Source organism: Glandiceps talaboti, chromosome 5 (assembly GCF_964340395.1).
Source record: "Glandiceps talaboti chromosome 5, keGlaTala1.1, whole genome shotgun sequence".
NCBI classification, from domain to species: Eukaryota; Metazoa; Hemichordata; class Enteropneusta; family Spengelidae; genus Glandiceps; species Glandiceps talaboti.
The window spans coordinates 15,201,291-15,227,357 of record NC_135553.1 but is presented as its reverse complement, the minus strand read 5'-3'; the positions used below and the strand labels follow the sequence as shown (position 1 = coordinate 15,227,357).

Below are 26,067 nucleotides of genomic sequence, written 5' to 3'. Positions count from 1 at the left end.
TAAAGAAAGACAAATGCACAAAAAGATGTAAATATTCTGACTCTGAGCTTTATTCTTGGAATATGAAAGAAGTAGTCGTACAAATAATAAATACAATAGAGAGATGACAAAAACCTAACAGTAAAAGATGAATTAGTGGAACATGTGAAAATTACATACTGAGAAAAACAATCGAGTCAAATTTACAGTAAAATAAACTGGATTTCCAAACAAAATTCAGAACACTTACATTTTACTAATCGAAAAATGCACACCATAGTCACAAAATGGAAGCACATGGCTATAAAATTTATATTGGAAATTAGAGCATAACAGGCCACTGGCATGTTTGCATGACCCTTTATGTACCAGAGAGGGCGCTGTTGGTAGGTAGGTGTGAGTTATTCTTTCATGTCCCAACTTAAGTTACAAGGCAAATTCAGAGCCCATCATATTGTTTGATACTACTTGGTTTACACTGATCTGGCAAAATATTAATTATGGCCTGGATTAATGGTGCTTCCTACAACTTTATGTCATTCTTAAGGTGATTTGGCAGTCAGTAGAAATACTAATACCTATCATTATCAATAAACACATGATTGGCTGCAGTACAATCTATCTCAACATCTACATAACATACTTATTCTAGTTCACTTAATCACAATTTTAAAAAAACATGTTACATTATATAAGCTATATATTAATTATAAAATAAATAAAAATCAAATTGCACCAATTATTTAAACAAAGTAAAACAACTTACTATAGCTGATTTCTGTCGTATAAGATTGCAATCACATAATAGAGAATTAGCAAGGTATACAATACACAGTATTGAAGAACTATGCCAGGACTATAGGTCAAAGGTCAAAGGTGACACAAGTGTAATTATTTTTTAAGAGCATATCTGATTTGAAAAACACTGCCTATAGTGTATACTAATCTTTGCCTACATACTACTACTCTGGCAAGATCATTTTTTTGACAAAACTACAACATAAACATTGTGATACATTGATATCTGTAAACCTGGAATTCTTTTGCCAAAAGACTTATTTTTGCTCATTTCGCTGGAAAACAAAAGCGCAAAAATAAGTAGTGACTACAACGCCTTCTTGTACATTAACACAATGTACCAGTCTCGTAATTATAGTAAAATTTAGTTTTTGAGAACTAGTTGAAGACTGTAAAATTACAAAAAATGTTCTAGTGGTGAATACATCTAGGTTTACAGAATCATTGATATGATTACACTCACAGTACAATGGATAAGTCTATAGGAAGACACATATAGTTTTTCCCTTGTGCCAACTTCCAATGTACATTTTGGGGCCGTTCAGTATTTACACTCTCTTCATTACAGTGTGGTTATATGCACATCACCAAGGCACCAATGTCACCCATTTTATGTAACCTTTTTTAGTTTGTCTGTTTTGGCTAGTTAAAACTAAGGGTACACCCATTGTAGACTACACTGTAAGACATGTTGTGTTGTTCCGCCCTCACCGGCCTGTGTCAGGGCGCCCCGTAATGGCATACCTCACAGACTACTTGTAGACAGGTTAATATTAAACAGGATACAAGCAAATACAACAAAGACTTGATCCCCATTTCTCTAAACATTTAGCTACGGTTAATAGCACCAGAGTCACTCACAACATGTTAGCTGTATGTAGATTTAATCATTCTGGATGTTAACTTATACAACTACATGAATAATGTGCTAGTGCTGTATAAGTCTCTGCCTTTGACTTAACTTTGAACGTTAATATATTGTTATATTGTGTACAATACTAAATATTATTACAAAGTTTAGCAAAATACAAGTGCAATAATGGCTTAATGGTTGGATGATTATACAGTAAAATACAACAAACTGAAGAAATGTTATCTATTGTTATGCAAAACAGACACAAAATCTCAACAAACACAATCTGTCTATCCAAACTACATCGCACTAAGTACAACATGTGACGTTGTAACAATAGTGAATCACTGTCTTTGCTATAGTACTGATACACAGTTAAATACATATACTACACTACAGTGTTTGCTACCTACAAAAACAGTCTTAATACATGTATGTGTTGAGATGTCCCTGTTTGTGGTGCCTGATGTAATAGTCCCCATCCATGGAAACATCTGACTTTATTCCGGTGCCTGACGGAATAATCCCCATCCATGGAAACATCTGACAAATTTCCAGGGTTCCTTACTTTTCTTCACCATTAATAACTTCCTTGGATTTTCTGGATCTTTATTCTTCAAATGTTGGATGTAAACCTACAAAACCAAAATCAAATTTGTGTCAAGATTTACAGGAAGGAAGTCAGATGTACACGGGTAGCTTTAAGTCAACACACTGTGTGTTTATTTGTAGTTTTGATGGAAGTACACAGAATGACATACCTGAGCACTCTTGAATGATAGTTTGATTTCAATATCACTTCCAGCTGATCCAACCCACAGGAAGACTTCTCTGCCAGTGTCTAATATCATGATGTCATCATCGGCAAGATCATCCTAAAAATCAAATCAAATCTAATATCAATCACATCATCCCTAGCATTCACCACTACTTCAGGAACAACATCTTAGGAGTATGAAACAAATGTATTTATGGTAGCATAAATGAGAAGAAATCTCTAGTATATTTTGGCTAGCACACCTTTACATGCAAGTGATGTAACTCATGTTTTAGGAATTATGATGTAACTACCAATATTTCAATTTTATGCAAGTATTTCCGAGTGGTTGTACAATGCACTTGCATTTACATTATGGAAAATTCCATCACATGTAGTGGTTATGCTATTAGCCTTACATATTCTTCAAAATGAAATATTCAAATCAGGAAGTTAATTGTCACAATTTGTTACAATGTATCTGCACGGTTACTTTTACATTATCAATGTATTAATATTGTATGCATCTTTTCACATATGGTGACATTAGAGTAACTTCAACAGTCTCCCTACTGATTCTATCACTCACCTGACAAAAGTCTGAACACTTCTCAGACACTGTAAAAGAATCATTTCTCACTGGCACACCTAACTCACCTAACAAAAGTCTGAACACTTTTCAGACACAGTAAAGAATCCTTTCTCACTGGCACACCTAACTCACCTGACAAAAGTCTGAACACTTTTCAGACACAGTAAAGAATCCTTTCTCACTGGCACACCTAACTCACCTGACAAAAGTCTGAACACTTTTCAGACAGAGTAAAGAATCCTTTCTCACTGGCACACCTAACTCACCTGACAAAAGTCTGAACACTTCTCAGACACAGTAAAGAATCCTTTCTCATTGGAACACCTGAAGAGTCTAGACTTCCTCATGTAATCAGCATCTGTGTCATATGACTTCTTTCCACCAATACCAACCCAGAAGAAATTCTCTGGTTCTTCACTTTCCAATATGAGTTGCATACTGTAAGTCTGTATGGGAATACAATGACATTGATTGAAAAGGTATAACACAAAATAAATCACAATACTGGAGATGATAACTGAAATAACTAGTCACTTTGTGGTACAACAAAGCACTGAAGTTGGTAACAGAATTTTATCTAGTGTACTGATAGTTGACTTTTTATGCTATGCTTTCAGATTGTGTAGCAAGATCAAAACTTTATTATTACTATTGTAAGTTTTGCACATTTTCTGCTGTTTTTATTTTGATCATCTGATCCTTTGACCAAAATATACATTTTTTGTTCATCAGACCAAGCACAATAGGGTCAGTGACCCACAGTTCAAATAAACAAGTAATCATCATTTGTTTACCATAATAATAAAAACAACATTCACAATTTGAAAGTCAAAAATTGTCTGCCACTTTTCAAGATGGCCACTACTTTTCAAGATGGCCACCACTTTTCAAGACGGCTGCCACTTTACAAGATGGCTGCCACTTTTCAAGATGGCCACCACTTTGAGTTAGATACCACAAAAATTGGCTATCGTAATTCTAAATTTACCATTTGGTCTCAAAATGGTTTCTCTCTCCCCCAATGCTGAGTCTGTATTTGAAAATATTTGATAACTGGAAAGAGTAAGCTTACTTCAAACAGATCCCTAGCAATTTCTTCAGTCAGCTTGGCTTCTTCTTCATCAGCCTTGCTACCAATCCATATGTAGATAATACCATTTTCTTGATTATCAAATGGAACTTTCAGAATATAACTGCAATAATAATAATATAGTAAAGTACATTTGTGTATAATAACAAGCCTTCACTCATTTTTTTAGATTCTCGCAATTCATTGAGTTACAAACACAGACTTTGTTTATGCTGTTTCACTTTTTTTTTCAAGTAAGAAAACCCGGTACATTGCTTAATCAAAATCCAAAATTAATACCCCATTTGTCGTCCATGTGGCCACTTCCAAGTTGAGTAATTTGGCTGAAGGGTTAATTTGTACACATTCATGACATAATACTCCATTTTATCTCCCCCTCCCTCCTCCTAACTCAAACTACAATCAAGTTACCAACTTACCAGAATTCTAAGTTGAGTAATTTGGCTGATGGATTAATTTGTACACATCTAGTACACAATGCTCCATTTTATTTTACAACCCCCACAAACACCCCCACCCCACCCCCACCCCCACACCCAACCTCACAACTACAGTAAAAGAACCGACTTACCAGAATTCTGAGTTGAGTAATTTGGCTGATGGATTAATTTGTACACATCTAGTACACAGTGGTCCACCATTAGATCTCACATGGTATAATTCAGCCATCAATTCGCTACCTGGTTGCTTAGGAGCTTTTCGTTTCCCCCGTTTGATGATAAACTTCCTCTTGAAATGTGACATGAATTTCAAGTTTTCTTGTTGCTGTAAGTCAACAATACACAAAGTAATACAACTAACTCTACTATCTAACATGTCCAAGTATGATGAAATTTAGAGTCCTGACTTTTACTAAGATACAAATATACTAGAGTGATGAAATTCCACTCTATAAGGATCTTCTATCAGTAATCTCGTTGTTAAACCTGGAAGTTATTTTCCATCTGTTGTGATCATTAATCTCCAGAATAGTCCTCTGTATATACACTTTCTACCTCTTCTCTGTTTGATTACATAACGCTAAATAATGCGATGACCCTACCTGACATAACCGTACAACTTCCAACTTGTCACCAAACAGACTTTCAAATTTCTTCTGTAGACTGAAGGTAAACGTAAGCCATCCCATGTTACTGGCATCTCTACCTTGCCAGAAATACACTACATACTGGAACTCATCGACCTCATCGCTTCCCTCCTCTTCATCCTCATCACCTCCACCCTCTGCATCATCTTTGCTATCATCATTAAGATCCTTGGGGACCCAGTAACGACATAAGAAGACATAGCAGTCCCCAGAATGGAACAGACCTTGAAGGAGAGAGACAGGAAGTAATGTACTTGTTATCACATTTTAAACCTTTAGGAATGGGGAAATAATGCACCGATTATCACACATTATTAACCCTTTGGGTGGGGAGGAGAGAGAGGGAAAGTAACATATTGGTTATCACATATTCAACCATTAAGAGGGGGAGGGGAAATAATATACTGGTTATCAAATTGTAACTATTAGGGAGGGAGAGGGGGAGTAACACACTGGTTATCAAATGATAAACCTTTGACTCACAATGACAATGCACCTCATTATCACTCCTATCTTTCTTGACTAAGCAAAGAGAACTATTGATACATAATATTAATATCTAATTACCTGTTTCTTCTTCTGGTAACCTGACAAATTTCTTGCCTTCCAACACAAATGGCTCCATACTGTCTAAATCCTCATTCCATTCTTCCATCAACTGATCCTAGAAGTTAACATTAAACATAACTATTAGTTTGCATTGAACAGTGAACACTTTATATCTCTCACAATAATGAGTAGAAGTCACCTGTGGGCTTTCTTGTAAAAGACTTGGGAGGATACTCTTGTAGGTACTAGTAAGATCTCAAATCTGTGCTTGGAAGGTTGTCAAACATAAGCCGAGTATGGCAGCACCCTCTGGTATCTCAGGCAAGCCCTCAACGACACTTCTGGCACTATGAGACCTGTTGTCGCTTTCAAAGTGAGCAGAACTACCTAAGGGTCTAGCAGCTAGACTACTGGGAGGCCATACAAGTTATCACAACATACATGCAACTCATTATTAGTAAAATACAGTATTTACACAGTAGGTATCCATAACTTAAGGCTTGGCCATAAAAAAGATATAGTGAAACACAAATCTGTGATAATTTTACTGACTTCAGATTTCATGATGGTATACATGTAGTATTAACTTACAGCTTCTGACTGTGACATAGGTGGTTGTCTTGGCATAAATAGGGCAGACAGATCTGTCTTGATCTGATCTTTCTTGGCTTCCTGCAAGGATATGGTTAAAACACATTGAATTACACACAACGACTATTACGTATATACTTTATACATGTATAATAAAATTGAGTATTCAAAACCTACTGAAAATAGTTACAAGTTAGTTACCAGTAATATTGAAATGACTATGAGTAGGAGAATGGGGAAAATTTTACATGACCATTAACTATGAAACAGATATTAAGGTGCTAATACACCTGGGATATTAGAGAATTCAACTGGGATATTAGGGAATACAACTGGGGTACTAGGGAATACAATGGGATATTAGGGAATACATTTGGAATTTTATGGAATACAACTGGGATATTAGGGAATACAACCAGGGTATTAGGGAATAAAACTGGGATATAAGGGAATACAACTGGGATATTGTGGAATACAACCTGGGTATTAGGGAATAAAACTGAGATATAAGGGAATACAACTGGGATATGAGGGAATACAACCAGGGTATTAGGGAATACAGCTGGGATATTAGGGAATACAACTGGAATGCTTGACATACCTGGCCCTTCACTGCAGCTTGTTGAGTTTTGAATATTGACTGTGCTGTACGAGTATAGTCAACTGCAATCACGTCATCCCAGTTGGCAAATTTGGACTTAAATACCATGGTTTCAGTCCTGTAAATTGACACAAGATATTCAAATCACTTGATTGATATATAGTACAGTGTGGTAAGACTAGCAATACAGTATTAACAAGTTTATATTCTCATTCTTACTTTTCAAACAGTTGAGAAATAAAAGACAGAATTTCTTTACATTTCACTTGCAATGTGCGGCACATAACATTCAATCCAACCAGCACAAGCTATACAAGGTGCTGTAAAATACAACGGCAGGGGATTTACAGCCAACACACAGCTGCCAAACAACAAACCTGCTGGAAAAAACAATGGGTGATTAGTACTTATACAACATATATTATAATTATATCTCTGCTAGATGTTAAACCTACAAAGCAATTTGTTTACTAGAAAGGGAAACAACATCCTGGACTTTAAAGTTTGCAAGGAAACACTGGTGATCAACATTTTCATTTCCATTAATTTTGTACAGTTCACCATACAATCTGTTTTCTGCCAAAAGCACTGAACTGTACTGTAAAGAAAATTGTCACAGCAAAAGTTGGCAGAAATCAAACTTGGTATTGTAACTCTTTTTGTTTTTATTACTCAATACCAATATTATATTTGGTATGAACTGTAGTTTATGATATTCATTGGACGGTGTTTACCAAGTTCAATGTTTGACTTGAACGACATATCTGAATACAAGACTAGTTTGGTTCTGACATCACTGTTAGTCTATGTTCACTTTGCAGATACAAGACCAGCTTAGCTGTGACATCACTATTGGTCTGTGTTCACTTTGCATAGATACAAGACCAGCTTAGCTGTGACATCACTGTTGGTCTGTGTTCACTTTGCACTGATACAAGACCAGCTTAGCTGTGACATCACTATTGGTCTGTGTTCACTTTGCACAGATACAAGACCAGCTTAGTTGTGACATCACTGTTAGTCTGTGTTGACTTTGCACAGATACAAGACCAGCTTAGTTGTGACATCACTGTTGGTCTGTGTTCAATCGATAGCTTTACATTCAAAATGTCACATCTTAAAGTTGTGACAGCGACAGAAAAATGCAATGAAAATGAAATACCAGTGTATCAATTATAAATATTTACTTGCAAACTTTTTAAGTGTAGGTGTTATTTCCCTTTGATTAAGGATCAACTCCTCCATTCCTAATTCTCTCTCCATGCCTTTTTTTTTTACAGAATTGTAACTGTGCCTAGAGAAAACTGTGACATTATCTGTGTTTAGTAATTACATAGAGAGTTAGTTACATGCATAGATTAGCCTTGTGATTTTTTACACTTGAGTAGTAGAGTTGACAAGAGCAGAGGCAAAGCATAGCACTGTCTTACCCCATTCCCTCTAATACCATCTTCATGACTTGTTCAGCTGTTCGCGAGTAATCAACGTATAAAACATCGTCCCAGTCGTCAAACTTGGACTTAAAAAGCTGGCCCTCATGTCTTATATAAAGAAGGGTATAATGAAATGAGAGAAACAGACAAAATACAAAGGCATGGAGGAGATATGAAAACAAAACAGAAGAAAATATAAAAATATACATTTAAAAGTGCACAGAAAAGTTTATCAAGCAATGAAGACGATGGAAGGCAGAAAGGAATATAGATTTATTTTATAAGGGGAAAGTAGAGGACACAGAACTACATGATACTGTACAGACAGAGAGACTATCTGGACGAAACATGTTTTACAAGAGAAAGATTACCTTAAAGAATAGTAATTATCCTTTATCAAATGCAGAACAAGAGAAATAGAATTCATCATGCTATATACTATTAGTATTACTTACGCCTCAAGGTTTCTAGTTACCATGGCAATATCTGGTCTGCGAATCAGGCTGCATATTTCTTGGGATAACTTCAATGCTGCTGCCCTCACTAATCGACTGGATTTTCGACCGATCCTAAAAACCAAAATGAGGATTGACAATTTGATTATTGACGTAAATAGTAGTTTACACTTTGATGATAGAATCAGAGTCCAAATACTTTATGTTTTACTGGGTATATATATATATATATATTGGTAATGACCACTTGTTTCAATAAGCTAATTTGGATACCGACTAAACCTAACATTGTGGCATATATTATAACATATGTACCAGAGATTACTTGCAGTGCACGCGCATACTAGTAGTATTTTCACAGCAGTGCAATACCGAAAACATTATTGAATACAAGCATGCAAATGATATGTAAATGAGGATGCGGTTGTTTGCTACACACGAAAACGTATGTAATAATAACAGAACCCTATGACATGTGAGTTCCAGTGTGGGTACTCAGGGGTATTTGCACTCATGCTTGCAGTGTTTTCTGTTGCACTTTTACTCGCTACACTAGTGAAAGTAAGGGCACAGAGAACACTGCAAGCACTCATGCAAATATCCTGTGTATGACGCACTTGCAATTGTGTGTAATGGGGTTCTGGCATACTACTACATAAATAGGTGATATCGACACTTCTTGGTAGTGCAAAACCAATCAAATACTTGTTGTGAATGTAGTACATCATATAAATGGGGGATAGCAATGCCTTGGTGATTTGAACACTGTCCCATTATAACAGCAATAGTGCAAATACTGATAGTCGACAAAAATGTTCTCTGGAAGTTTATAAAATAAAATTACTGCAAGACCTTCTTTAGAGTACACTATTCTTTCATGACTGGTAAAACCTAGATATTGTGCTGGTCTAAGACAAATTATCAGAGACACATCACCCTACTGTAGGAGTAATGATCAATGACCACTGATAGATTACAGTCAGCATATTATGGTTATGATAAAATAAGTTAGAATGCACCTTAGGGACAAATTTTGTTGAAAATTGAAATTTTTATAACCTCTCTGAACTTAGTCATATGAAAGCTTGTTCCTGTCGTTTTATAATTATAAAAAAAATAGCGGGTTCATCGTCTTGTTTTCAAGGAAATCAACTGTCTATATTTTCACATAGTTAACGGAATATTTTGGTGGCCATATTGGATTCTAAAATAATTCAATTTTGATATCATTTTGACCTGTATTTTAAAATTCTGTACGGTGACCTCTGATATTTTCATGAACAAAGTAAATCAAAAGTGTGAAGTTTATTTGAAGTTTATTTCCAAGGTGTGTGTCACTTGTCAATATGGATCTTGCAACCACTATATTTTGTAATAATCCTTTTTCAATCATAGAGTAGTACACCCCTGAAAATTTGTAATTCACTTCCAATAATTTTTTTGACTCTGTGAGCAGAAAGTTTAATTTTACTAAGTACGAGCCCGGAGTCCATGAAGATTCATTCTCCCACATAGATAAGATTATGTTTACTGAAATAGTTATACTTACCACACAAAGACATCTGAATGGCAGTCCAAAATGTAGACACCTTTTGTGAGCAGTAAGTCCTGGGTTAATTTCTGTCTTCTCAGATCAACTGGAAGGAAACAAACACAGTATTTACTAGATAATAAACTTTTTGAAACATTGTTATTTGTATTAAGACATTTCACTTCATGTTATATTACTGTATATATTTTCCCTGGGCCACAAACCCGACTAGGTTGAAGAAACTATGCTTGTGGTCCAGCCTGGAGTTTAAAGTTATTTTTTTACTTGCTTTCCATTCCTGGCATATTTATTTAACTAATTCCTTTTCCTCACTTGATATGTCAATTTTCTTTTCTTTTCGACTTCAGGCAAATAAAATTTAATATGTATAATACAGTATGATGGATAAAAGGCACTGAACACATGAAACCATTACTGTATTATACTATTATCAATCTTGTGAAACCTGACATTATATTTGCATACGAAACTTGCCTACATCTTTAGATCAATTGCTACACCTAGCTTATACCATTACTGTATCATACCTACCTGCAGTTTTACATCAAACTGTAATCTCAATATTACCCATGCTCTGCCACTGAGGGCTCTCACATCCACCTGATGACAATGATTGACTTACCTTGTGGTAATTCTAGGTAGCCCATACCTAAACCAACTTTGTACAGTTTTGGACGTACTGGAACAAAGTCTTCTACCCATGGCTACAGTAGAAAAATAGGAAAGACTTTATTGTTGCTATACAGCACAAAAATAAACATAGGTGTTTGATGAGAATTTAGAAATATTTCTACACACAAGAACTTCATACCACCATGTTTCTATTTCTGGAGTACAGGAAGAAGTGTCCAGTCGGTACAATATTAAACACTTTAATTTTAAATAGTGGGATAATAACTTTATGGATTCTGACTGATTCACAACAAAAACTGTATTCATTTTATGACAAATAAAGGTATATAAAGGTCTAGGTCACAAAATCAAATGCCATGTATACATGTATGAACCCTCTAGTGTTTCACATGTGTGCTACATTTGGTTGAAATTGAGTCATGGGTGTCTGAGATATGGCTGACCATGGGTGGATCATACATGCACACACAGATGAATACAGGTCATTCCTAAAGCCCCATCCTGATTATGCATGTTGGGAGCTAATGATAATAATCTTAGATTTTATATAACACTTTCCCCTTCTGTACTCAAAGCACACATCTAGAATGGAACAAAAGCCCTTTATATTTCTTAACTCCCTGTGAGCATACAATCCACTGCAGCCTCTGTATAAGGATAATATTAAAGCATTCATATTTCAACCTCTATCCTACCAGGTCCCTAACCATACAGCTTGGATAGCCTGGGGCACAACAGTGGTTCAAATATTGCTCAACAATTTTAACCATTTAGCAGCAAACGGCAGTGCCGAGACGAGACCTGTAATACGCAGACTCCAACTTAACCACTTTAACCGTTTGACCATCATGACTCCATAAACATGACAAAGATGAACTATCTTCACAACCAGTAATTCTTCCTTCCCCTACTTCCTCTATGATCAAACTTGAAACGGCTGCATTTTGGAATTTGTGTTTCCGTACAGTTGCCATCCACTTACCTGCACCTCAAACCAGTCTGGTTTACCACTAAGTAGTTTCCAGAATTCCTCATTCTCCTGGTTTTGATAAAACGCTACAATTTCTGACTGGTTCTTTCTTTCGTTTTTGTTGATCTTCTCCGACATCAATCTGTACATGAAACACATCAGTAGTTCATTATTCAGAAATTGTAACTACACAGTCACTGTAGTGTGACGAAATGAAGACAGCGCCCTCTCTTGACACAACCTGAAAAAATGTCTCAAGATAGAATCAGAACTTATAAGTTGCAAATGAACAGTATTCATATTTATCGAACACTTGTCTTGTGTATACACAGCACGTCTTCATCAAAGACATGTACAGTACATGAACCAAAGTATAACTTAAACTGACACGTTTGCCATTTTAACATACCAGCACTGACGAAAGTATAACTTACAAAATTGTCATGCTTTCCATTATAAAGGATATATGAAACCAGTTTCAATCAAAAAACGATTCGCTGGACGAATACACCAAGAAATGTCCAGTCCAGACATCTAAATATATTCATACATTGAACAGTATGTACACTGTACTTTACATATAAACTGAAAACACCTTACCTAGCTTTTGATTTGGTGAGTGATTTACACTGGTTACCGTACCATAGATAGATAGTCTTTCCATAGTCTAAAATAAACACAAACTTTGGATCCAAAGAGAAAACTTCCAGTGGTACCTACATCAACAAATAAAATCAATGAAAACATCAAGTGAAATTGACATCATATCAACATACAAGACGGTAATGAAAATCACTCAAATATTATAAAACAAAAACAAAAACAATAATTCTGTGTTCCAATAACATGCCACAGAAAATAGGATTGGTAGGCTGGGATTTTAATTTATTTCATTTTAAAAATATTTTTTGAAAAATGTGGAAGAAAAATGATCAGAATATCCCGTCTGTGATAGTTTGATGAAATATGTACAGACAACATTGGGGTAAGAAAACAAATGTATATGAAGGTCAAGAAGACAAAGAATTTCTCATAATTTTTTTTAACAGATAAAATTATGTTTATGCTTGGCTGCATAAACTAGGGTCAGTCGGGTTATTGGAAACACATCAATTTTTTATTTGGCCTAAGGAGAATACTTATAATAATTCATTTTTATTACAAATAGAGAAATCAATGACGTAATGAGTGGAAAGTACCATTCACACCACCTGTAAACGAGCATGAATCCCTATGCCCCAAAATGTTATATGCACATATTAAATGACAACTAAATTCGACATGTCAGATGCTACAACATTAGTGGCTGTTAACAGTAAATACGAGGGTAAGTATGACAGGGTGCATAAATCTTGTACAACTTACAGGTTCTAGATGTAGGTTGGCAGTTCCAGACACCCTGTACAATCTGGTAGGATACTCGACATCTTCAACAGAGTAAAATCCACTAGCTGAACCACCTTCAATGTATGCTATGTCATTGTCAAATAAATCCAAGAATTCGTCACTTTCTTCTCCCATCTCTTCACGTATTGTTCTAGTTTCAGCACCCAGCATGTTCCTCAGATTGACAGCATGAATGGCAGAGCATGCCTTCTTGTCAAGCTGTGAATAGGCAAATATGAATCATTGGCAGGACAGGCCTTGATTTAAAACTGCCAATAGGCAAATAGGTATATTATATGATAAACAGCAGAGCAAGCCTTCTTGTCAAGCTGTGAAATCGCAAACAGGAATACAGAACATCCCTTCTTTTCGAACTGACATTAGGCAAACTGGCCTGACATTTGATATATGGCAGGCCTTCTTTTCAAATTGTGAATAGGAAAATAGATGTCATTTGATAAATGGTAGAGCACACTTTCTTTTCAAACTGACAAAAGACAGTCATTATTAATGTTATACTTACTGAGGTTTCACTGCCAATCCAGAAATAGATTTGCCAGTTCAGGCTGGATGTGTCATCAATGAATGCCTGTCAATGGTAAACATATGAAATACAATTGTATAGTTCATAAGCTTCATAGCATTCACTTTGCAAAAAGATGACTTGCATTGTATTATTGTTGAAAGTGATTCAGTGAAATCAGTTCAAAACTGGTTTCTGTTCTCAAGAGAAAACTGTACAATGAACCAGTTTTGAACTGATTTACTATTTAATCAGTTTGAAATCAACTTAGTGTACGTGGGGACAGGAGAACCGACTTCCATTCAATTTTTAAACAAATCAAAATTCAATGTGGGAACAGGAATGGTAATTACACACATAAGTTTGGAGTAAGGACTTGTCAACTTCACTATCTCAGGCTGTTTCAAAAGTTGTGTGAATCAATTGTCACATCTCTATAACGAACTTTGATAGCGTTAAAATTGTTATAACAAACATCCTATAATGTCTTCTAAACTTATATTCCCAATAGAGTATATACTTCACAACAACAAACATTTTCCGGTCTTCCAATGAGTTGATTATAAAGTGTTTACAATGTAATACTTACATGTAGTATAATGTAACAGTCCGCTTCATAAAACTTGCCATACAGTGCTGCAAGACCAAAGATGTACAATATCTAAATATTTCAAATACACCAAAAATTCCACTACCTGACAACCATCACCACAACACACATTTCACATTGAAGGAAAACAACAACAACAACAACAACAACAACAACAACAACAACAACAACAACAACAAAAGATGTAAAGAACTTATGTGTGTAATTACCACTCTCTGGATCAGATTCTAATTTACATGTCCCAGGCAACGGTACACATGCAAGAAAGAAGTCACAGAATAAACAGCAGAGAACAGGAAATAAACATGCAACATAACAAGTACAAAGTGCATTGGAAATCACAAGTTGACAACGCATTGTGTAAGAGTGTCAAGTTACTTACAGGTAACAATGATAATGCAAAGTGAGCATTATGGCTTATCAGAGCACACTAAAGTGAGATATTAAGAGAATGAACCATACAAATGTATGATAAATGCCCATGCAAAAATACTACTTTATTTCATGATTTTACAGAGAACAGAAACATTCATACATGTGTGTATCTATTATGCTGAGCTAACTAAACAACATGAACTGTAGACACGGTACACATTGATAGAAACATAACATGTAAACATACATATGTATGTACAGACAGACACAGATATATACACAGACAGACAGACAGACAGACAGACAGACAGACAGACAGACAGACAGACAGACAGACAGACAGACAGACAGACAGACAGACAGACACACACACACTCACACACACACACACACACACACACACACACACACACACACACACACACACACACACACACACACACACACACACACACACACACAGTGAATTGTGTGGCTATATACACAGTCAAAACATATTTTGCCCGTTTCATGCTTTATCATCAGCCATGCACTTTTAAGAGAGCAGAGCAGAGCTGATGAGATATTTGGATAATTTGCATTTCAATTTTTTTCTTCAAATTATTTGCATTGCCAGTCACTGATGTTTTCTATATTTTCACATCTTTATGATGGATATAACATTAGTTTACTTTAAAATGTATTAGCTGCAACTGGAGCATTTTTTGAAAGTCTTTTGTTAGATATAACATCTAACTTGTCCTATGATACAGCACTGAATTACCTGATGGTAAATGTATTTGTGTTGTTTTACACATAATATGACACAATAAATCGAATCAAACTGATTTTATGCTCACACCTAAATTCAGTACCCCCAACATGATCACGATTTCAACCTGCTGCTGTACTAATTATGGATAAAACTGACCTCAAACTAACATACAAAATGTCTAAATATTGGTATTTTGACAACTTCCATAGGATATATTGTTGCTGTCTGATCTATATAATACTCCAGTTACAATGAGTGCAGCTTTAACTTCACATAATAATGTAAGCTCAATCAATTAGCAATGTTTATGTAGCCTACCTTAAAATCACATTTGATCAAACAAAAGTAAAGAAGTAATTTATCAGGTAAAACACAGATTTGTATTAATTTACTAAACATAAGTATATTTTTCAATCCCACAATCTACATCATTGAAATACTATACATGTAAAACTTCATTATTTTTGACAAATAAGTACTGATAGTATTTTTGGGGTATTGTGATCATAAAATTTGTCTCAGAAAGCACAGTGAAGAATAGATACTGGAAGCGAGTCATGGAAACATTGTTTATTCATACCTTCATCCACTTCTATTGGTAAAAAATTTTCAATCTGCCAGACTGTCAACCCAGGCAAGTTTCCAACTTCATCTGTGAAGAAGTCACTATAGTCGAGCTGTGGTTTTGCTAAGGCAGCCAACCAACTCTTGGGTCTACGATATAAAATAGATTAGGTAAATAACATTACAATATATACAAAATTAATGTTTGGCATCTCTGTTTTATCAATTATCAATCAATCCAGTCTATCGATCAATCCAGTATAACATACCTGCTGCTGTATGGTGAAGGCTAACTTATTTTACAGCTGCAGCAGTTTTTACAAAGGCTTGGGAACACAAATAACAGAGATAACAGAGTGGGGGGGGGGGGGGGGGATTGAAAGTTTGGGAACCACCCTAGTAACAGAAGAAGCTGAAAGGTGAGGAGCCTCCAGTAATAGAGAGAAATGGTTCAACATTTTGGGAACCAAGGTACAGAGAGGGTTCAACGGTTTGGGAACCTAGTATCAGGGGGGGGGGGGGGGGGGGGTGTTTCAATGATTTGGAAACCCAGTACCAGAAGGGGTTCAAACATTTGGGAACCCAGTAACATAGGGGGCTAATGGGAACTCAAGTAACTTATCTGTGCACTACTAGCAGTCAACTTGACTTCAGCATTATGAAAGCCAAGCTATATTACAGGATTGTACATTTCTAGCTGTGTACTCCTTATATGTACTACTCATACTGGTACTAAGTTCTCTTCTACTTACTTGACCTCAGATCCTTCCTCAGCCCCTGCCTCAAAGCCCTGCTTGTTCTTGGTTTCTGCTAAATCACTCATCCCCTGTAAAACAAAACATATGGAATGTACATCTTTGAAACACAATGTCAAGAACACACCAACCCATCAAGTTTTAACAAAGAAATTTCTGTGTAGGAAAATCTTGAACTGCCTTTTTTTACTTGACTGTATTGTATATTCAGTATAACCATTTTACTGAGACTAAGTATTGCAATAATTCCACTGTCGTCTTTAAACTAAAAAAAAAAACTTGCTAACAAAAATGGCATACATGTACTCTTATTAATTTTCCAAACTCTAATAAGTTTGTTATTGAAAAAAATCTCCTTACCTTGAGTACTTTGGCTTGGTCTTTGTCAGCGCTTTCATGTTGATCTCGTCTATGTTTCCTCAGACGCATTTTACGAGCTATTGGGTCTTTGGATGCTATAACCAAATCAGAATATTGCATTTGATACGTTGTGCTTCTTTACAACGAGTAACACTGAAGTAAAGCACTTTCTCTATGTGCTACACTCGTTTATAGCATTCATATTAAGTGTAAAAGTATACTGTTTCAATTGGTTTATTTACAAGGCTAGCCTGTGTGGGCTTTCTGATGTGGTCAATTAGCAAATGAAACAGTATACTTTGATGCCTGATATGGATTGCTATAGACGATTGTGGTACATACAGAAAATGCTTCACTGTGTTATGGGTTGTACTTGATATGGATGCTATAAACAATTGTGGTACACACAGAAAATGCTTTACTTTGGTGTTATGGGTTGTAACTGAATTCAACAAGCATTGAACAGAAAATGTCAATTCTTAAAATCTCTCCAAACTTTGCCAGATGGAAGTTTGATTCTGATCCATTTAGGAATAGGAAAAAAAATAGGGGGATCCAACATCATATTTTCAAGGAAATTGACATTCTAGGGCATGCTGGTTTCGTCCTGCATTAACACTGAAACCCACTGGCTTCGGGAAGACAAGTTTATGAAAACTTAAAGAACTAGCCAATATAACTAAAATAGTAGTAGCAGTGTGATTCTTACTTGGTGATTGTGGCAGGTTGCTTGGTGCAGCTCCTGCTAATCGTAGCTGTGTATTGAGAGAGAAGTCTATGTTATAGAAGTCTGGACCACTGCCTTTAGCTTGCTCCACTGGTTTGGCTGGCATGACCAAGTCAGGATTCTCTCTGACATCTAACACCTGATAAAATAGAATGACACAGTAGATGTCAGCTATTATACCACACATTAGCCAGATTGAACACACATGAACAAAAACTACAGTCAGGTTTTTATTACACCCTGGTTGTTCTATGTCAAAGCAACTCGCATCTACGTTACTGGTTCTCCAGTGATTGAAATATGAATCAAAACATTCCAAATCAACTGTCATCAAGATCAAAGTCAACTCCACACTGATCAATCAATCAATCAATCAATCAATCAATCAAATTTCTATAGTGTCGATTTTCAGAGCAATGTTCTGTTCAATGTATTGATAAGTGAAACTGAATGAAACCAACACATTTTATCTTGTTTAACATCCAAACATAGTGAATACATTAGGAATATCACCTTCCTTTAAAGTTTAGTAAAGAATACACAAAAGCCAACCTACCTCTAACTGAAGGAAATGAATGGCTTCAGGAAGTGTTATCAGTCTGTTACAATTCAGTACTAACTTCTTTAATTTACAACACCTGAAAGAAAGAATGTGATTTCCTAAATTAGAACACAATGTTAACAGTGATGATGAAATGAAAATATCCACAAAACATATAAATTCCAGTATAAGCTCTTAAAAAACTATCATTTTTATAATGAATCATATGCAACCATACCAAGATCAGAATGTCTCTAAGTTAGTACTTCAGTCACCAGTCCATGGACAGAGAAAGAAAAGAAGACCAGTAAAATGTTATAACTTACTTAGACTGCCTAAAATCTGGCACTGGCCTTATACCTGATGATATCAGAACTGTTACGGAGGATCATACTACTTGTAGGAGCACTTATGTTATGTCCATGGACTCAAAACAAATAACTAATGATATCAATTTTCTGTGAATAGGGTCTCATGCTTTGTAGAGTGAAAAATGCCTTAGACAGTGATCAATATACAAAACTGACCTGACAATAAGAATTCCACTGTACATACCAAGAAAATAATTTGTATAAATTTGATATTTTTACCATAGCCATGATATATCATACCTGTATATGTTTTGTAGATAACAGCTGAAAACATAAATAGATTACATTTCAACTAAAAAAATACAGGTGACATGTTTACTCCTTACCTGCACAGTCCTTCAGGAATAGTTTCCAGATTATTGTTAGCAGCCATGAACTGTTCCAAGTCATATAGTTTACCAATACCAGATGGGATTCCATCAAAGTCGAGTTGATTGCAGTTTAAATAGAGCCTTCTCAGTGATAGACACTTACAGATTGCACCAGGTAAGGACGTCAGTTTATTTCTTGATAAGTTTAATGTATGTAAATGGATCCAATTATCTGTGTACATAATGCAAATACAGTAAAAGGTATGTCTTCAAAGGATGTACAGTCTCCCTCACTTTACAGCCATGACCCTTTCTTACCAGCAAACCATTTGCATGTAGAGCTCGATCCAAAATGAGACATGTATGTATTTCCACTGTTCTATATTACATTTGAACAAGATTTGAAATACACGCACTTAAAAATTACCAGGAGTGTCTGCAAAATCCAAAACATCAAGATCAAAATCAGGCCAAACCCCCCACCCCCACCCCCAGCACACATGCTGCACTATTTTAATTCAAACTCCAACCCTGTTATGTTTGGCCACATATTATCATATAAATAACATACAACTTACTTTCCACAAACAGCTACTCACCACAAAGTGTTGATAATTCTGTAATGCAGTTATTGCTAAGATTGAGTCTTTCAAGGGACTTGACAAAATAGAATGCTTCAGGAATCCTTGTCAGTTCATTATAAGATAAATCCACATCAACAAGACTAATTAACATATCCAGCTGAGGTGGGATATTGGTCAGATTACGCTGAGTGTGACGTAGATGTAACATTGTCAATTGTACAAGGGATGTCAGCTGTCTGCAATGATAAAAAAAAAAATAGTTATACAATAAATGTACATTTTGAGAGTACTGTAGAGCTACAAACGTTTGTCATAAAGTCATTATAACGTCTTCCTCCTCAAATAAAGTCAATGTATTGATTTCTTACATTGTGTTATACTGCATTATTTGTACTCTTTTCATATTGTATTGCAATTGCACATTATATTGCACTGTATTGCATTGCATTGTATCATGTATTGTATTATCATATTGCATTGTAGTGCACTGCACTGTTGCAATGTATCATATTATATTACATTGATACATTGCATCTGTTGTATTACATTGCATTATGTTGCATTGTATTTTTATTGTCTTGTGTTATATAGTATGTGTTGAATTGTACCGCACAACTTGCATTGCACTACACGGTATTGTAGTGGACAGTGTGAATTTGCCTTTGTATCAATCGCCATGGTTTTCTCCCCATCAAAAATACATAAACAGAAAACATACCTGAGTTGTGCATGTAACAGAGGATTATTGTTAAGGATTAAAACTTGAAGATTGGACAGTCTTCTCATCTGAGGTGGAAGAGTCTCTGTGAGAAGAAAATATAAAATTATGCTCTGAGTTACTATTGTACAATAACTTCATCACATTTAAATACAAATAGAATAAACTTTTCCCAAAATCAGTTCTCCCCTTTAGTGTGGTCAAATGAGTAAAAATAACAACAGATTATGTACATATTATATTACAATGTTCACTCTAAAGATCACAACAGACTTTTGGTTCATGAACCAGAACCTCTATCAAATGTTTGTCTTGACCAATGCCATCATTGTCACAACAACTGCACTATACCACCATACAATAGGTAAGATGTATTCCTCCGAGTCTCTGATTCAAACTTACTGGCTACTGCAACACTACAAGTATCTACTGTTAGTGTTACTCCTACATACAGCATACATGTATATGATTTAGAAAGTGAATACACTGTTAGAACTCACCTAAATGATTGTCACTTAGATCTAGATGTATCAGATCTGTCAAGTTGACAAATAGTTGACTGGAGACAGAGTCGATTCTAGTGTAAGCAATGAAAAGTAATCAGGTAAATGAACAAAGTACAGTGTGTCTACCAAGCTCATACACATTTCGGTCTAGTTTTGTTACATGTAGTAAAATGCACAAAGAAAAGCACTGTTCTCACCACTATAGAGAAAGCATACCAGGTGCTAGCACCATCCTTGCCATCTATGCCACCATGCTTGACAGGTTTCTACCATGCTTCAAACGTGTTCTACCATCCTTGAGCTTTAGTAATCTTTTGAATGACTATATTATAATAATACTTTCACATGAAGAGAAATAGTTGATCCCAATATCCATATATGTCTGTTTTAAATATATACATGTCAGAGTATGTTCAGTGTTGAAGACATACATATATATTATATATGTTAATCACTATGCAAACCAATATGTAAATTATTATCTATATGCAAATTAACAAAGTTGCTCCATCCTTGAAATCTTTCCTGGGGAGAACACTGGATAAGACATGTATTGACAAAATACTTTATGTACTGTTTCAACATGAATGCATTGTTTGTATCCTCCTGGTCTGAATATGCCACACTGGCATGTTCCATCCTATAACATATTATATATAATGACTTACCTATTATGACTAAGGTTTAGCACCAGCAGTGATTTGGCATTCTCTAAGTTATCTGGAATTGCATATAGCTGATTATGACTGAAGTCCTGACAAGATAAATAACAAATCACAATTAATGAACAAGTCCTTACAATACAAGACACAGTCTCCCCCCACAAGCTCATCCCATCACCCCCGTCAAATACTTGATTGTCTTTGTATTCCCTGTACATACTAATTATACTTAGAAGTAAAACACTTGTCCTATGCAGTAACAGTCAAACATTCCATACAACATGACTTTAGCTGTAATCTGACATTATCGAGTCATGGGGTTGAAATTGATTTTTTTACAACACATATGGATTTCATTTAATCACTAAACCTGAGGGTCACAGGGCCAGGTTTTAAAACAATTCAAAGTTCTTAAAAACGGCCACTGAAGTGTGAAACTAACTAGTAAGTTTGCCATTTTAACTCGTTTCCTGATACATTTTGTATTTCCTACATTACATGTATGACGATTATTAGCAAATTGATACAATTTTTTTATTTCCTACATTATGACTGTCTTTCAAATCACACGATAACTAGAATACTTACGATTGTTGTTAGTTCTTCAAGTTCAAATATATCATTAGGGATTCCACCATTTGTAAGTTTATTGTGACGACAATTAATCGTTCTCAACTGACCAAGTGTACACAAGTCACCATGAATTTGATTTAAGTTGTTTCGAACCATTGATAAATGCTCCTGTGAAACAAAAAAACCAAAAGTAACACTTGTCATTTTCAGTATCTGGATCTGTGTCTGTCACTGGAGTTACATTTATTGCTTCTTCTTCCTTGATTCATTTGAAGGAAAAATGAAATCTGTATTCCTGATAGGAATGCATCTGTCTTCTGGTAAACTATCAAGCAAACAACTTGGAAAAATTATGTTTTTAACTTTAACAATGTTTTGAATAGCAATACACAATCACCATTAACTTACCAATTTAGCAAGACTTGATAGTTCTTCTGGCAAGAGAGAAATTCCTGTTCTGTTTACCTTCAGCCATCGTAAACTACTCATGTCAATAACATGACCAGGAAAGATTTCCTACAGGGAAGTAAACAAGATACAATTTATTAACCATGCAATATAAAAATACATCATTACACAATAAGCTCATTGAAAATGAAACATTTGTTTTGATTATTCAAACTATGATAAAACGTTGTCTATCCTGGGATCATAAAATCATAAAAAAATACAAAGAGGAAGTAACTTGACTTTGAAATAGAACTTTATTGTTGGATATTTAATAATGATTTCAGTCACAAATGACACATAAGTATGTTATGTGCCATTTACAGTTCCAAATCTCGCAACTTGGTCAGTTTTTCGGTATAGCGACTCATCATGATCAGAGGTACGGTAAGATCATTATTTAAAAAATGACCTCAAGACATAGAAGAGTGTTTGATAAGTAACATAATACTCAAAGGGGACATTCATTTATGAATATGGGTTTTAAATTTAACTGACAGAATTTCCTTTTATTAGAATTAATTTACAGTTTAATTTTAATCTACCTAAATTTATGAAAAATTGTAGTTTTGTTGCCATATGTTCTACTATATATGTTGGAGAGACTCTCTTTAACATCTATGTAACATTGGTTATTATTATCATGTACTGTATTTTAAGTCTTAGTATTTTGTCAGATATTGATACTGTAGTTCAACATTACGTTATTGTGTGTGTGTGTGTGTGTGTGTGTGTGTCACTGTGTTTGAATTTATCTATGTGGGTTTTTTTTTTTAATTTACTACACCCCAGAAGTTAACAAATATGTAATAATTAAAGCTCACTATTATCAAAATTACCTAAATACAGCAAGATGACTATAAGAAAAACATATTCACTGCTTCATTCCTCTCCATACGGAGGAAAACATAAGTTTCCGACAATGACATCTTTACTTAAAAAAAGACCTATAGTACATAATTTTAACCATCAAGACCTGAAGAATTTGTAAATATTAAAACAACAACTTTCAGTTCTGCAAATAATTTCATCTGATGAAGTATCAGATCTCCCACTGCTATTCAATTAGAATTTCGAGTGCAAAATCAACATTATATTATGTATGTAACATCATGAACATTGTAATAATTTTAAATCTTCATGCATAATATTAATAATATTGGCACAAAACTTTATTTTTGAAGGCCAACTCGAAAGTTACACTTTTCTAAATAAAATAGTGTTACTGCTTGAGGTTATGACGACGTGTTTATCTATATTTAAAGCTGCGACATAAATATGTGGTTCTCTGACTCATTACTGCATGCAATTTGTTTGAATTGCATGTCTTCCATGATAGATGGGCCTAGCTAAGGCCCGTATTGTAAGTCTTCAGTTAGACTTGCTCCTTCCGTAGTCGTTCATGCGATTTTCTTGTTATCTCTAAGCGTATTAATTTCTCAAGAACTTGGTTTTCATTAAAGTAACTACCACACTTCTTTATTTCATGCGATAACTGTACCTGGAAATCATTCCTGCTAAAATCCACACCACGGACAAACGGCAAAACTCCCGTCGACGCCATTTTGTTTTTTTCTGTATCGGCAGCTGTGCAGTTACTTGTTCTTCGCCTAAGCTAGCTTCGACGAGTTCTTGGGACGTCGACGATAAAAACTCTCAGAAATGAGACTTTGCAGTTACATGTTTTGAGCTCTGTAGCCTTTTGATGGAAGGCGATTTGTCTGTTCACAAGACGGAACAAAAAGTAAACTCGTATGAACTCAAAAGTGAACTCCCAGAGGAAGAATGACCTCTTGATGACCCAGAATGCCATGCGCGGAAACTTGCTTGGGGCGTTTAGTTTTGCTATTGGCACAAGATTTTTTTTTATAAAACTTTGTTTCATACATCTTTAAATGTTTCGAGTTTCTTATTCACTTTACTTCCTCTATGGAAAATGTCCTTCCTTTTTTAAAAAAATTATTTTTCCCAGATTTCCCAATTGCTAGCCTAATAATCACCAGGATGGGCTTTCACATTCACTCGACTGTTGGCCTAGTAGTAGTCACCCAAGGCTATACATGATCTCACCACTGTTTTGCAATCACTCAGGTAGCCTGAAATCCATGCAGATTTGATTTTTTTACATTTGACATTAAAATTGGAAAGACAAATGTAAAAATCCAATCTGCATGGATTACAGGCTATCACTCAGGTGGCTTTTTCACACAAATACATCTGTTTCAATTATTTATTCAAATTTGAAATAAAGATTGAAAATAGCCTGTAGACTTAAGCAAGTCTAGTTGTGGTTCTGTGATTCCACTCAGCTCTTCGTGATCCATTTGTACTATTATGAGCTAGGGTCGACATCAACCTATTATTGAAGTTTGAAATATCTGCTCAAACTGATTGATTGAAATGGGGAATCAGTAACATTTAGGCTAATATTACATACATTTGTACAAAGAAACTTGATATTAGGAATCACACTGATTTGGTGCTTGTGACAACTTGTATGGTATAAAAAGTAAAATTTAAGTTTGGATTTGACTCTCAGGGATGGGGGTGGGGTCTCAATGTAAAATACAGTGCATTTAAATAAGATATATACCTTACATACTGATATACACACACACTTACACACATATAAGTAAAGTTTTGTCTTTTTATTTTGCGATCAACAGATACAATTTGATCATTTGACACCCCTTTCAAAATGTTTGTAATATATGAGTGACCTAAGGGAACATGTCACTATGAGTTACTAGACTATCAACTAGCAGTGACAAAATTCTTAGATCACAAGTATTTTCCAGCTTCTTAGGTCACAAGTATTTTCCAGCCGAATGAAGAGAAATATTGGGAATAATATCATTATACCTCCTCAGGCTTAGTTTATGAAAAAAATCAGGTAGAGCATTATTTTGACTCATGCTCTGAGCACCACAGAACCAATAGTATAGATGTGAGTTCTCATGTTGAAGAATAACCAGGGTATAAAAATCCATACTTTTTGTTCAAACACATTCAACCTGGCTTGTGCTTGCTATAATTACTTGTATAGACAACTACATGTCTACCACCAACAATCACTGTCCCACGGTGTCCCTCCCACCCTCTGCATTCTCAGTTCAAAACTATTGCCTTCAGTCAAGTGCTATAGAATGCCACTTGCTCGCAAGAATGTTTTCAAGAAATCACAATAAGCATTCTTAATTCAGGTTCATTAGAATTAACATATTAAAGTCTTTAATGTTGTGCTGAATCTTAATGTCATTTACATTCTGTTCTTTGGTTCCTTTATTGTATGTATATCAGTATTTTAGTCGTCAGTTGTCTATATTTTGCATGTAAATTATATTCATGTTTCTTTGGAGT

General features: G+C 35.1%; 1 protein-coding gene across 3 annotated transcripts; it reads right to left on the bottom strand.

Moving 5' to 3' along the window:
* Positions 1–47: 47 nt before the first annotated feature.
* LOC144434946 (protein flightless-1 homolog) lies at positions 48–24,473 on the bottom strand. 3 transcript variants are annotated; one of them, XM_078123475.1, is made up of 32 exons: positions 24,209–24,473; positions 22,669–22,776; positions 22,276–22,428; positions 21,694–21,779; positions 21,020–21,096; positions 20,520–20,604; positions 19,817–20,037; positions 19,233–19,449; positions 18,551–18,632; positions 17,977–18,133; positions 17,268–17,362; positions 16,905–16,978; positions 16,169–16,302; positions 14,669–14,686; positions 14,439–14,485; positions 13,850–13,915; positions 13,306–13,545; positions 12,541–12,656; positions 11,953–12,082; positions 10,960–11,041; positions 10,335–10,422; positions 8,786–8,899; positions 8,328–8,438; positions 6,898–7,015; positions 6,297–6,377; positions 5,724–5,820; positions 5,112–5,380; positions 4,641–4,834; positions 4,052–4,172; positions 3,246–3,425; positions 2,392–2,505; positions 48–2,265 (listed from the first exon to the last, which is right to left on the bottom strand). In XM_078123475.1, exons 1-32 carry the CDS (start codon positions 24,269–24,271, stop codon positions 2,131–2,133), a joined length of 3,873 nt encoding a protein of 1,290 aa, XP_077979601.1. In that variant the 5' UTR covers positions 24,272–24,473; the 3' UTR covers positions 48–2,130. The 3 variants fall into 3 exon arrangements, with proteins under 3 accessions (XP_077979601.1, XP_077979603.1, XP_077979602.1); XM_078123477.1 differs by lacking the exon at positions 8,328–8,438; XM_078123476.1 differs by lacking the exon at positions 14,669–14,686.
* Positions 24,474–26,067: the final 1,594 nt, after the last annotated feature.

Excerpts from the sequence above, each read along its gene's own strand:
- LOC144434946 (XM_078123475.1), bottom strand. The coding sequence starts at position 24,271 with ATGGCGTCGACGGGAGTTTTGCCGTTTGTCCGTGGTGTGGATTTTAGC. Across the intron at positions 18,134-18,550 it reads TTCATTTCCTTCAGTTAGAG|GTGTTAGATGTCAGAGAGAA; the intron begins GTAGGTTGGCTT and ends CTATTTTATCAG. Across the intron at positions 16,979-17,267 it reads ACCAAGCCAAAGTACTCAAG|GGGATGAGTGATTTAGCAGA; the intron begins GTAAGGAGATTT and ends TTTGTTTTACAG.